The sequence below is a fragment of the Scleropages formosus genome, chromosome 19 (genome assembly GCF_900964775.1).
Source record: "Scleropages formosus chromosome 19, fSclFor1.1, whole genome shotgun sequence".
In the NCBI taxonomy this organism is placed as follows: Eukaryota; Metazoa; Chordata; class Actinopteri; order Osteoglossiformes; family Osteoglossidae; genus Scleropages; species Scleropages formosus.
In genome coordinates, this window is record NC_041824.1 from 23,046,789 (window position 1) to 23,060,737 (window position 13,949).

General features: G+C 45.7%; 1 protein-coding gene across 3 annotated transcripts; it reads right to left on the reverse strand.

Annotated features, from left to right (window-relative positions):
• Positions 1-573: 573 nt before the first annotated feature.
• zbtb39 (zinc finger and BTB domain containing 39) lies at positions 574-11,507 on the reverse strand. Of its 3 annotated transcripts, none has more exons than XR_001966511.2 (3): positions 8,321-10,364; positions 2,982-3,986; positions 574-1,699 (listed from the first exon to the last, which is right to left on the reverse strand). XR_001966511.2 is itself a non-coding variant. In XM_018760732.2 (3 exons), exons 2-3 carry the CDS (start codon positions 9,830-9,832, stop codon positions 3,033-3,035), a joined length of 2,466 nt encoding a protein of 821 aa, XP_018616248.2. In that variant the 5' UTR covers positions 9,833-9,863; positions 11,406-11,507; the 3' UTR covers positions 574-3,032. The 3 variants fall into 3 exon arrangements, 2 of the variants coding, with proteins under 2 accessions (XP_018616248.2, XP_018616247.2); XM_018760732.2 differs by adding an exon at positions 11,406-11,507 and having other exon boundaries at positions 574-3,986; positions 8,321-9,863; XM_018760731.2 differs by having other exon boundaries at positions 574-3,986.
• Positions 11,508-13,949: the final 2,442 nt, after the last annotated feature.

The following is a 13,949-nucleotide window of genomic DNA, read 5'->3' on the forward strand; positions in this document are numbered from 1 at the left end:
GGATAATCAACAGCAGAAATTCAACCTGTTCTCACAAGGACTGTGTGCTGGTGTGTCTGCCCAGTGTACTGTTCTAGGTGGTCTTCGTTTCCTGGAAAGATTTTCACCCATCATTTTACTAACCTTTTGACAGCCTGGTTATAAGTGGAAGCTAAGTGTGAAACTGCTGACGTTCACATACAAATGTACAGTACAGGATACGTGTGGGGACTCCAAACGACTCCACTTCACCCACAGAGCTCATTGCTTCCCCATGCTGGAGGATGAGGAGTGCCAGGTAAACAGTTACCAAGTAATCCATTAATCATTAGTCAAACTGAGTGAAAAAGTAAACCGAACAAATGTCAAATCTATAAACAATACAATAAAAAAAAATCATTCAGCTGATGAGTCAATGTAAATTGTGCACGTTTTTAAAAAAATTTTTCATTCATTTTTTCCACAAACTGCTTTCATGTCTAGTTAATTGTCAGTGTTACTTATTTCCACTGCTTGCAGAAGCAAAAAATAATATAAATAGAACTAAAATAAACTTTTGCTTTTCTCTCTCAAAAAGTTAAAAATGTAAATGAAAAGGACTAACATTCACTTTTAAAAACAAAATTACTTAATTTGACACATTATTTATTACACTGAATCTGTGTTACAAATGCCTTTATCTTCAAAAATTCCCAACCTGAACATTCCCCCCCCACAGTGTTTATAGCTCATGTCTGGTGTTCGTGATCGTGATCAATAGACTATAAACACGACAATATTTATAGGATAATCAGTAGATCAAATGGCATGAAATGGGATTTTTTTTTTCAGTTATTTTAAATTCGTTTTTATTTTTAGTTTCAATTTATTCATTTAATGTAGACCTAAGTAAACAAAAATGATAAAAGTATTTAAAAGGGTATTTATAGCTATGTTCAAGACTTTTACAGAACCTACCCCACAAATAAGTCAAGGTACATCCCTATTGTTACAAACCATAAGTAGTCAGATATTGATGAATGCTGCACCTTGTTTCATGTTAAATTAAACTATACATCTAAATCATAAAGTATATTATTAAATTATATATTGCTTAAACCAAATACAAGTCCTGCGATGGACTGGCATCCTGTCCACAGTGCTCCCTGCCTCACACAATTTTAACACTTAAGTCATGCAATGACTAATAAAAACAGAAATTTACAGGAAATGTTTCATCCAGTAAAAACTTAATTTTGATTTTTAATCTGAGATTTTGAAGGATGTCTGCATTAAGCTTTTGTCAGTTTATGAACAACATTTTCAATTTAGTTTTTCTATTTTCTTTACTATTTATATGGCACTCCTTTTCTTCCACATCAAATCACACATTGCAGTAGCAGCCAAAAAAAGTATCTAGCAATAGCTTATTTGTAAATGGAGGACCAGCAAACAAGTGAGCTTCAGCCAAGAGCTCCTTAGGTAATGTGGGTTCATGGCCTGAGTCTGGACTTCTATAAAACGAGTCAGAGTGATATTGGAACTCAACTTTGTACACTGATACCTTGTGGATTAAAATACATAAAACAGTGAGAAACCTCAATCATATTCGTACGAGTTCACTGACCAGGGAGTGTTGTTACTACGAGGCCCGTGTCTGTTGGCAGCACAGGTCATTGACGTGTCCAGCAGGAGCAGCTGAGTACAGCTTTACAAGAACTGGTCTTGGCATCCCTGAAAACTGTGATGCAAGAGTGTTAAACCAATGGGTTGAAACAAATGTGGCTTCAGTAAAAAACACTGGAGTGAATTCCACCTCCATGCATATAAATAAAAAATAACTACTTTATCACTTAAAACGGACATTTTCATTGAAAATGACATTCTGCTGTAGAAACTAACCCACTTGGTTCTGGGTCTGGTTCAAACAGTACCAGGAGAATACTTGGTGATGAGGATATAAGGATTTAACTGAATACACCTGAAAGATTATTAGACTCTGATTATTACCATTCTGATCTACAATATCAACATCTGTCAACACTGGTCCACTGGAAAAAAGTCAGTTGTTGGTCAAAATGTACCGATCATTAGACGGCTGCCTATAACGCTTATAAAATGTGCTGCTGGTCACTTCCCAGTAGCTACTACTGTGACTTTGGAGGGAGGAGGGGGGGGGGGATCAATTAATTACAAAATAATACTCTAAATTATATATCCATGCAATAAAATCTAATCCTAAAATAACAGGAATTTCTCTTATATACAAGGGCGCTATGGCCTAAACTGTCCAAGAACATGACTGCTACTAGCTATAATATCGTTTGTTAATTGTCCAAAAAAAAAAAAAAAAAAAAAAAAGATTAACTTTGGTATAATACCGACTAAGATGAGAAGAGGTGTTAAAGAGGAATTAAACCCCTGGAAGTCATTCCCAGGCCAGTCTCCTTAAAGGAAATCTTTCTGCAAGGCACCTTTGGAAATGCCTAATCCAGCACTGAAAGCGAGTGACCACTTATCCAGGTTAAGGCACGTCACCCAATCAACAGCTTCCTGCTCCCCCACAGAGTACATGATGGACAACAGATTTATGCATTTCTACATATTCTTCATATTCAAACCTTTTCACATTGATTCTAGAGTCAGCTTCACCTTGTCTAGAACCAAAGCGCCCCACCCTGCAGTCTCCAGTGTTTACGGCACATTCTCGCTAATGTACTGCCATCAGGTGGCAAAAAGTATTTCTAAAAATTCTTATTTTTTTTTCTTTTTTAAAATCTGATTTCATGTAAAACTACCCACAGTATTCCCTCCTCTGTCTATTTCCAATAAAATTCTGCCAGTCCTCAGAGAACCAGTCTGCAGGACAGGGGAGTTTGGGCAGAAAATACATTTCAGATACTGACGCATAATTTACATGCATCGAACTGCGTATGATGAACAGATAACGCTGCTGAAGCCATGTGGCTCTTAATGTTGAAGTGCTCTGTTCACAGAGCTGGACAGGTCCTGTTGAGTCTTACCAGGCTCAAGTTGGGTGTCGACACTTCACGCAGAGGGCGGCAAGAAGGTGGTCAGCTGTCCAGGCTGGGGAGGGGCTCTTTGGAATGGTCATTGTACATGAAGGTCTGCTCAATGTTGAAGTCAGGAGGCAGGCTGTCCTTGTGCTGCTCCATGTGGGATGACACCAGTTTGAGTGTGGAGAAGTAGAGGCCACAGACTGTGCAGCGGTACATGAGGGCACCAGCGTGGGTTTTCAGGTGGCAGATCATGGTCGAGCGACCTCGGAAGAAGCGCAGGCAAACCTTGCACTGGTAGGGCTTCTCACCCGTGTGGATGCGCAGGTGGTATGTGAACTCCCCCGAATGGGCAAAGCGCTTACCGCAGAAGCGACAGCGGTACCACTTGGCTCGTGGGCTGCCACTGTTGCCGCCCACCGACAGGCCTCCAGGGCTGCCATCCGGAAGGAGCCCAGTGGGGAAGGCGGGGAGACCCCCGCCATGGACCAGCTTGTCACCAAGGTTTGAGCCCATGCCTACCCCAATGCCAAAGCCCATGCTGCCCAGTTTGCCCAGGCTGCCTGCATCAAGAGGTGAGGAGGAGGAGCAGGAAGAGGAGTACTCTAGGGCCTGGTCAGCCTTGCGCTTCCCCTGCCAAGACCTGCCCCCTAACGGCTCACTGTTATGCATACTCAGGTGGTACTGGAAGGCAGACGAGGACAGAAATATCTGTGGGCACAGAAAGCAGCGGAGTTCCTCCAGCCCGTCGCCTCCGTCTTCCCCAGGCCCTTGAGCATCCCCAACCTCCCTCTCCTGCACCCTGGCCTCTTCGCTGTGCATGGCCATGTGTCTCTCCAGCAGAGGGCGCTCCAGGAAGCAGCAGGCACAGCAGGAGCAGGTGTAGATGGGAAGGGAGAGGTGAGTGAGAGCGTGCCACAGCAGGGAGCACAGGGACGACTGGGGCAGCTGGCACACCCCACAGCGCAGCGACGACACACACACGTGGCTCAGCAAGTGCTCCCTCACAGCCTGTAAGGGCAGAAGACACACACAGACTGGTTGGAGCTCACCTTTAGTGCAAACGCTGTGTTTGCATGAAGACAGCTCCGCTGATGCACCATGTCGCTGCTGGGTACAATTTAAGGATTTCATAACTTCGTATTCCTACGCGCATCAACAATTTTGGGGGCAATAAGAGAGGTATGAATTTTTTTAGCACACCATTTCCCCACACACTAACACAAAATCAAGCTGAGAAGGTAAAATTAATGGAAGAAAATTTTCATAAAATCTATATGAAAAATACACCTCATTCAAGTTGAATACCAACACACGAGACTCTTTTTTGTTCTTTATTGCACAAATAATTACTGCTGAATAAATTAAACAAATTTTCGATCAACTTTATAAGTTTACATTTTCTTATTTAGCTGATACTTTTCTCCAAAGCAACTTCCAGTGTTAAGAAATATATAATTATTTGCCCATTTATACAACTGGGTAATTTTATCACTGGAGCAATTTAGACTAAGCACCTTGCTCAAGGGTACTACAGCAGAAGGGAAGTTTCAAACCATCGACCTTTGGGTCTAAAGGCAGCAGCACAAACCACTACGCTACCAACTGCCTCTACTTTCCCATACCTTCCCCGCACATTATATTTTGTGTTGGAGGTCCGTCGTGTTTCAGGTAAGTGTACTGTTGCTACCGCTTTTTCCCAACGCGCATTCTTCTCGTGTAGCTGTGTGGATAGACAGACACAATCGGTTGTGTGTCTGTGTAGTTGTGGGTGGTATTTTTATTAATTTATTAAATTGTATTTTGTGGTTTGTTAGGGTGCACGTTCACCTAAACAATTGTGTGTCCTGTAGCGTGGAGTGGGCGTGACTCCATCGATCGATTAATCGCATCTGTTTGTTTTGGTCGCCATTGTTGGAGTAGTTTCGATTAGCAATCTCAGCTGACAGGAAGTAGCCCGGTTTAAATATCGGCCGGTGACCCGTAGCAGCAGCGGTTGTGGCAGCCTCGGGGTGCAAAGATGAGGGAATCTACCTGTGGAAGTCCCCCAAGGAAGGCCACCGGCATCGTCTTCTGCAAGGAATCATGCGTCAAACATGTCGACCATCAAAATCATCTACGGCAACCGAGCCGTGCAACATCGCCACCACCGGAAACCTGAATGCTCTTGCTGCTACAGTAACCTGGTCTATCCTCACCTGTCAAACCCTCCATCCTGGTTTAACTTCTCCATGGGACTGGCTGACTTCATACCAGCCTATGCTTCTTATCTCTCACTGGACTTCCTGGCCCTAACTGAAACCTGGATCATCCCAGACAACTCAGCCACACCAGCAGCACTCTCCACTAACTATTCCTTCTCTCACACCCCGGCAGAGGTGGAGGCACAGGCATGCTCATCTCTCCCTGGTGGGAATATTCTGTTCTCCCTCTTCACCTGCATGATCTATCTTCCTTTGAATGGAATACTGTCTCTATCACTGCCCCAATCACTCTTGCTGTGGTTGTTCTTTATCGCTATGCTGGCCCTCTTGGCTGCTTCTTGGATGATCTTGACATCTTGTTGAGCTCTCCCCCAGGGGACAACGCTCCGTTGATTCTCCTGGGTGACTTCAACCTGCATGTCGACGACTTTCATGCAAGCAGCCTTCTGTTCCTCCTATAGTCCTTCTCCCTGTCCCAGTCCTCTGCTACTCACAAAGCAGGCAACTGCCTTGACCTTGTATTTTCCCACAACTGTGGCTGTCCTGTCCTCTCTGCATGTCTCTGATCACTCTGATCTTTTCCTTTATACCCTGCCTCACCACTAATTCCTCATCTCTTTCTGCACCCGTTGTCACCTGCCGCCAAAACTTAAAATCTGTCACCTTCCTGCTTTGCCTCTGCTACGTTGTCCGCTCTCCTTTCTGCTGCACAATTCTCGAATCTATCAACAGTCGATGCCACTAACACTTTCCTCTCTACCCTATCTTCCACTCTGAACTCTCTCTGTCCACTGTCTTCCAGACCAACACGCCCCAGTGCCACCCCATGCCTGACTGATACGTTACATGCTACCAGAACCAAATTCTGGGCTGCAGAGCAAAGGTGGCAAAAATCCAGGACTCGCTCGGACCTGGATGCCTACCAATTACTCTTAGCTACTTTTCACTCTGCTGTCTCTTCAGCTAAAACCTCCTTCTACCACAACAAAATACAGCCTGCATCTAAAAAAAAAACCACACAGACTCTTTGCCACCTTCTCATCCCTTCTATGTCCTCCACTGCCTCCTCCTCCTTCTCTCACTGCTGATGACTTTGCTTTGTTTTTCAGAGACAAAAGTCAAAGCAATCACTGACGAGCTCTCAGCATCACCTCGCCTGGTTCACACTGGACCTCCCTGCGAAGCTATGCTCTCCAAATTCAAGCCAGTTTCCGAATCTGAACTCTCCGACCTCCTATTATCGCACAGAGCCACCACTGCTCGCGTGATCTGATCCCATCGTCACTCCTACGGAACATCTCCCCACAGCTCTCCACCTTCATCTCTAAGATCACCAGCTCTTTGCTCCCCTCTGGCTGTTTCCCAGCTGCCTTCAAAAGTGCTCTCATTTCACCTCTGTTAAAGAAACCCTCCCTAGATCCCAATTTGGTCCAAAACTACAGAACAGTCTCCCTCCTCTCCTTCCTGTCTAAAACTCTAAAGCAGGCAGCCTGTGATCAACTATCTGCTGATTTCCTCACCTGGAACCATCTCCTTGATGGATATCAGTCTGGTTTCAAAGTTGGTCACTCCACTGAGACGGCACTGTTGGCGGTGTTTGATGCTCTCCAATCGGCTAGAGCCACCTCCTTCTCCTCAGTCCTCGTCCTCCTCGATCTGTCTCGACACTGTCAACCACCGGATTCTACTCTCCTCTCTTAGTCAGCTTGGGATTAATGGAGTGGCACTAAGATGGTTTGAGTCCTACCTATCTGGCAGATCCTATCAAGTGGTCTGGCGGAGCTCTCATTCTCCTCTGCCTCTCTCAACCGGTGTCCTGTAGGGCTCTGTACTAGGTCCTCTTCTCTTGTCGATCTACACCGCCTCCCTCGGCCCAGTCATAGCCTCCCATGGATTCAAATACCACTGCTATGCTGATGATACCCAGCTCTTCCTCTCCTTTCCACCTGGATCATCAAACATTTCTGCACGCATTGCTGCCTTCCTGTCATCGATCTCTGCATGGATGTCTGATCACCACCTCCAACTCAACCTGTCCAAAACAGAGATTCTTCACCTCCCAGTTGACCTGCCCTCCTGTCACGATCCATCGATCAAACTGGACAACTCACTCATTTTACCTCCTCGGCTAAGAGTCTGGGAGTGACAATTGACTCAAGTCAATCTTTCTCTCAGCACATTGAAGCCACAACCTGGTCCTGCAGATACATCCTGCATAATATTCGCAGGATCCATCCTTACCTCACAACCAACTCTGCCCAACTACTTGTCTAGGCCATGGTGACTTCCCATCTGGACTACTGCAACTCTCCTGTGTGGCCTTCCCGCTACTGCCATCAAACCTCTACAGCTGATACAGAATGCTGCTGCACGAGTTGTGTTTGATTTGCCAAAGCATTGCATGTATCTCCTCTACTTATTTCTCTCCACTGGCTTCCTATAGCTGCCTAGATAAAAATGCAAGACCTTGGTTATTGTCTACAAATGCATCAATAGAACTGCTCCCAGTTATTTACCGCTACACCCCAACCAGACTGCTTTGCTCATCTACTTCTGTTTGCTTGGTGGTCGCCGCGTATGAAAAGTAACGCATGGAGGTTCTCGGTTCTGACTCCGTTGTGGTGGAATGACCTCCCCCTCTCACTCAGAACTGTGGAAACTCTGTCTACATTCAAGAAGGGTCTGAAAACTCACCTTTTCTGGACTCACTTTGCCCAAGATCTCTCCAGCTTATGTATGATGTAAATGATCATGCATCGTAACTTTATGATCATCCCCAGATAAGCCTTTATACAGCCGCTACTCCTGCATTGTATGTGAATGTTTGTGTACCTTATAAAGGGAAAAAAAAATTGTAGAAAGGTTATCAGGATTCATTTATTATGCGTTTTATGCACCTACTTGAGCGATGAACATCGGCGCATCAAGTGAAAAGTAACAAACTAGGTTTACTTAAGAACCACGTCTGCAGCCATGTCTCTTAATGTAATGCATAAATTGTATTTTCTCTGAGACATACGTCGCTTTGAAGAAAAACATCTGCTAAATGAATAAATGTAATGTAAATGTAATACTGCTGTTTGTAATCCCGACCATCAATTTCCCACAAACACCATTAAAAACCAAGTTTACATCACTGACCTTGAAGTCCTTGTTTAGTTGTTTAGAGCAAACCACACATTGCAGGTCTCCTCCAGGCCCCTGGGGGATGCTAAGTTGGTTAGGCTGAGGAAGGGGGATTCCAGCCAAAGCCTGTCGCCGGTGACGGGTCAACCTCGCCTGGCTGCAAAACTGCATGCGGCACATGTCGCAAAAGTAGAGTGGGACGCCCATGTGTGAGAGGACATGTGTCAGACGGGCAGCACGGACAGGCAGGCAGGAGCCACAAATGCGACAAAGCCCCGACTCAGAAAGGTGCGACTCCGCGTGGGCCATGACGGCCGCCGTGTCGGTGGACAGCGTCTTGCCACAGGCCTTGCAGATCACGACGCCCACCACCTGGGCTGGGCTCCTACCTTCTGCACCACTGCCGTTCTCCACACACACCAGATCTTCCTCCTCAGTCTCTTCCTCTTCAATGTAATTCTCTTCATCGTCACTCAGCTCTATGACCTCCTCCGCCAGCCTGCTCCACTGACCCCTAGGTTCCAAGCCATCTCTCTGCTGCCGGCCCCTCTCGGAGTCCTCCTCTTCCTCAAACAAAATGTCCCCCTCTACTGCCTCTCCACACTCTACTGTGGCCATCTGCAGGCTGTCCAGCGGATCACCGGACGATGATGAGGGTGCGCAGGCCTCACCTCCTAGCTGGGCTGAAGAGTCGGGATAGGAGACGCACAGGGGTGCAGAGTCGGACCTGCCCTCACTGCTTCCAGCCTCCTCTCCTGCCTGGCATTCGCTCACCTCGGCGCTCTCCTCCGCCTGCTCCACCTTGACGTGCTGAGCCGGGCCTGACAAGGTGTCCACTGTCTGCTGCTCTGGCACCGTCCCCTTGTCCTCAGATGCCTGGCCGTACTCCAGGAGGGAATCCACATCTTCTGCTTTTGGGGCCTGAGGGACAGGAAAATGGGGAGCGTGGCTGCCACCTGTTCTCACATCCCTGTCCTGAGGCACACAGGAGGGTGTGATGGGCGTGGGAGCAGCAGAGGAACCAGAGGATGAGGAGGAAGAGGAGGAAGAGGCCACAGAGGAGGAGCAAACTGCAGGTGGGGCAGGGCAGGAGTCCAGGTCCCATTTGGCAGCGCACTCAGCAGAGCCGGAGCTCTGTAGGTCAGGGAAGGTGGCATGGCAGGCCCGCACCAGCTCTCGGACGCCCAGCCTCTCAGCTGACTCGTACAGCACCCCGACGTTGATGAGGTCAGTAAAGATCTCTGCAGTGTAAATGAAAGTCAACACCTTCTCAAAGTTCGCCGCAGAAACAAAGTCCACAGTGAAGGAAGGAGTGACTGGGCCCTCTTGCCGTCCCCGACCATTTCCACCCCCAGAGAAGAGGCTGCGGAAGTAGGTGCTGGCACAGGCAAGCACAGCACGGTGTGCGGGGAACGAGCGACCGCCCACGTGCAGCACCACGTCACAGAGGGAGCGGGACAGCCGGCACTGGTTGAGCTCAGCAAGGAGACCTGCCGCATGGCCGGTGCCCTGGAGTCGGATCCTCATCCCTGACAGTCCAACCCAGCACAAAGCCTGACTGCAGCAACACAGACCGGGGGGGTAGGGGGGAAGGAAAATATCTTCAAATATGTAAGGATGAGAAGTGCATCTTAAAAGGAAAAAACACATATCTCATAATGGCCACATGATCGGAAACCTGTTTACAGACCATTTCTTTCATATTCAGTATTTATCGTCGTTGCCATGGAGAGCGATGAACGGGAGTCACCAGAATAAAATGCTCAGGTTTTACAAACTAATATTATAAATGATGACATTAAAAAGTGCTAAAATGAAAAGTCCAAGTAACATTTTTAATTATAACCCATGAATAAATTGAGGGAAATCAGTGAAGTATTATTAAGCTTTTACTGACTGTGTACATAGTTTAAAAATAAATACAAACTGAAAGTAACTCAATGCTGGTGAACACTGAATGTCTGTCACCAATCTGCACTGAATAGGAGCTTGTGGAGACGGTTTTTAAAATAACTAAAAAAAAACAAACAAAAAAAAGTTATACTGCAATGTTCCGGCATCCTGTCCAGGGTGAACCCTGCCTCCTGCCCTGTACTTCCAGGATGGGCTCTGGACCTCAAGCTGTTACTGAAAACAGACAGATGGATGAAAGCATTTCTTTTCTAAATCATGTATTTTAGCTTTGTCTGAGGTTTTCACAGAACATAACGTGTGAATAAATGGAAAGAAGACGCCGCTGCAGCATATCATGGAATGACACAGCGGTGACGGTGACAAACATAGCGAATTACAGACGTCCCGTTGTGTTCGAAGGGAGACGGTGAACTCATTTACCTTTACAGTGTTTAATAAATTTATCTTGAGTACACAGATACTTTTATTTGCTGTGTTTTTACATGCATTTGAAGTTCCCTTCTGCCTTAGTTTACTTACAGTAATTTTTCCATTTCTTTAGTTTAAAAGCTGAAGCGACCAGAAGCTGATGAACATTTTACATGATCATGTATATTGTTGAAATCTAAACTAAAGCACTCAGTCTGTCTCATTTCATTGACAGAGTGAGTGTTTCTCCTGTGTTCGGAGTACTGCCTTTACCTATATCATGTTAACAACAAGTAGCTTTGTGTGTTTAAACTGCTCAGTTACTTTTAGTTTTATCAAGCGTTTTACCTGTGTTTAAAAAGTACTGCTTTACGCCGGTATTTTAAATTAAAATCTCTGTTATTTGTCTTCAGTTACTAACTGCGCCGCGAGAAATATATTCATTTCATGTTGTTACACTGCGAAACACCTCAGCTGTGTTACGCTGCGGTGCGTAGCAAACGTAGGAAACGAACGGCACGCGAGTATAGTAAGAGCTCGCAGTTACCGTGTGTTATTAACCGCAGCGCGCTCACACGCCCGCAGAGTGACTCAGACAGAGTCAGAGGGAAATTAAAGTACACTAGTGACTAGAGTAGAGGAGAGGAGAGAGTACGGGAGTACCGCACTAGCTACTCCTCCGCGACCGCATTCGCAAGGAGGAGCCACAACCGCGCGCTGCGCCGCCAAACGTCCCGCGAGCGCGCGCACCGCACGAGGTGTCGCGAACGCCGTTGACCTTTTTAAGCACGGCGACCCCTCAGCCGACGCGGTTTTTCGCCCCTTTTCTCTCTGTCACAATCGGCATCAATGAGAGTCCTGTTCCGTCCCGCGCACGACGACGACGACCCTCTTCAGGACGTCACAGCGGCTCCGCTTCTCGTTCATCGCCATCGGGCGTCTGGAGGACCGAAGTGCAGCACGGCGCGGCCACGCTTAGTTCTTCCACAAGACAACTATGGCGATGTTTGTTGCTTTATCTACACGGCACGGCGGCACAGCGAGTAGCGCTGCTGTCTCACAGCGCGTGGGTGGTGCGAGAGGACGTGAGTTCGATCCTCTCTCAGTCTGTGTGGAGTTTGCATGTTCTGCATGGGTTTCTTCCGGGTGCTCTGGTTTCCTCCCACACTTTTTTGGCCAGGCAGTGTATGTAATATTTGGCTAAGAAAAAGATACTTATATGGTACCTGTTGTTGTCTCTCTCATATTTGTACATGCAAAACATTCTTTAAAGTAAAGGAGAAATCAAATGGAAATGAAAACTGTCTGCTGTAATATAATGGTGGTGCAGTGAATAACACTTCTGTCTCACAGCATCTGAGCTATTTGGGCGTAGGTATGAATCAGGCCCATTCTGCGTTAGTTTTCTCCCACAGTCTGAAGCCAGGCAGTTGGCGGGGTTTGAAAACGGTGCGTTGCCTGTTTTGTGTGTGTGTGGATATCTAGCGATGGACTGCCGTTCTGTCCAGGGTGTGCCTTGGTCTGGGTTTGATACACACTGAGCAACTAAAGTGAAATAAAACTGATTATTTTCTTTGCACTCTCATGAAATTCCTGTTTCAGGTCAAAAGATGAACATGAAGCTAAAGTATGGGATGTCAGCTCTTATTCTGGGATAGTTTTTTATTTCAGGTTAAACCACACACACACACTGTCTGAAGCCCCTTGTCCCAAGCAGGGTTGCAGTGAGCTGGAGCCTAGCCCAGCAGCGCAGGGCACAGGTCTGGGGGGAGGGGACGCAACCAAGATGGGACGCCAGTCTATCGCAAGGCACCCCAAGCAGGACTCGAACCCCAGACCCACCAGAGAGCAGGCCCCGGCCAAGCCCACTGCACCACTGCATCCCCCCCCCCTCAGGTTAAACCAAGTTGGACTAATTTTATTTTAGTGTTTGAAGAATAAGTACCAGGGAGGATAGGCAACAATTGTGCGCACATAAATAGCTGTGAACACATAAGACTGGCTGTGGCCGTTGGGGTTTGTCCATCGGTACGATGATAGTCGATTCTCTAGTTTTCATCTTGGATTCTACCTTTTACCTGAAAAGCAGATTCAAAAGACAAGCTCCTCTGACTACAACCAGTCCTTTTTCATCAACACGCTGAATTTATCACATAATTCATCGAATTGTCGCTCATTCAAATTAAACATCAGACCACATGACTGTTTGTATAAACTTTATTCTGTTCCTTTTGTAGTTAATACAGTTCACATAAAAATGTCAGAAAAAAAAAAAAAACATGTAACTGCATGTACAGTTTAGTTTAGTAAGAATGATAGAAAGCACAAAATGTCTAGGGGCCCACTCCCAGCTTGAGTACGTCCATATCCATCCTGGACACTTCTTAATCAGCGATCTTTAAGATCTGCACCAGCATTGCTGTTTAAACATTATATTTTCCTCTATTTCCATATGTGTAAACCAAGTTTGCCTCCACTTGACAGCACCGGTCTGCTGAAAGAGACACCATCATCCAAGTGGTCACGTAATGCTTATTAACCGTACATCTGGCCGGTATAGATCCAAACATCCACATATTACATCTTTTAAAATGCCTGTGAAAATGAAACCTGGTGAACAGTCCCATGTTCTCTGAAGGATTCCAAGTTGGCAGAGGAAGTGCGGGATATCAGAGCAGGACATCCATGTGGACATAGTCTACAAGTGATGTCCTTAACCCAGAATTCATACACCTTCTTCCCATACAGATGGAGCACAAACCCGGTCCTCTGCAGTGACTCTGTTTGTCACTGTACGAATTTTGAACTTGTATGAGGTTAAGCCGCGAGATAAGAGACTGTACATTCAGTGGGAACAGCAGAAATGACTGTTTAAAAAAAAAATTAAATTAAAAAAATATAAAGGAACAGTGATCGCCATAAAAATTTAAATTGAAAAATCACTAAAAAAAACCTATCACATCAGATGCAAATTTCTGAATAGTGAATTGTCATCCATTTTACACAGATACAAACAAGCTCTAGATATCCGTACAAATTTCATTACATACAAGTACAATGTTGTAAATACCAATAATCATAACAACAACAGTAATAACAACAATATTATTATATAGCTATACAGTTCTTTTGTCTCTTGTATTTTTCTCAGCCTAATTATGTGTCTTAGGTTTTAAAAGAGCTTATAATAATTTTTCTATAGCTGTCTGTACTTACATCTGTACTCCCAAATTATTTTTAATTACTGTAATACTGTTAGTTGTGGTAATTTACATGAAGTCAATGTCAGCACTATCTGTTGATTTGTAATTACAGCACTTGA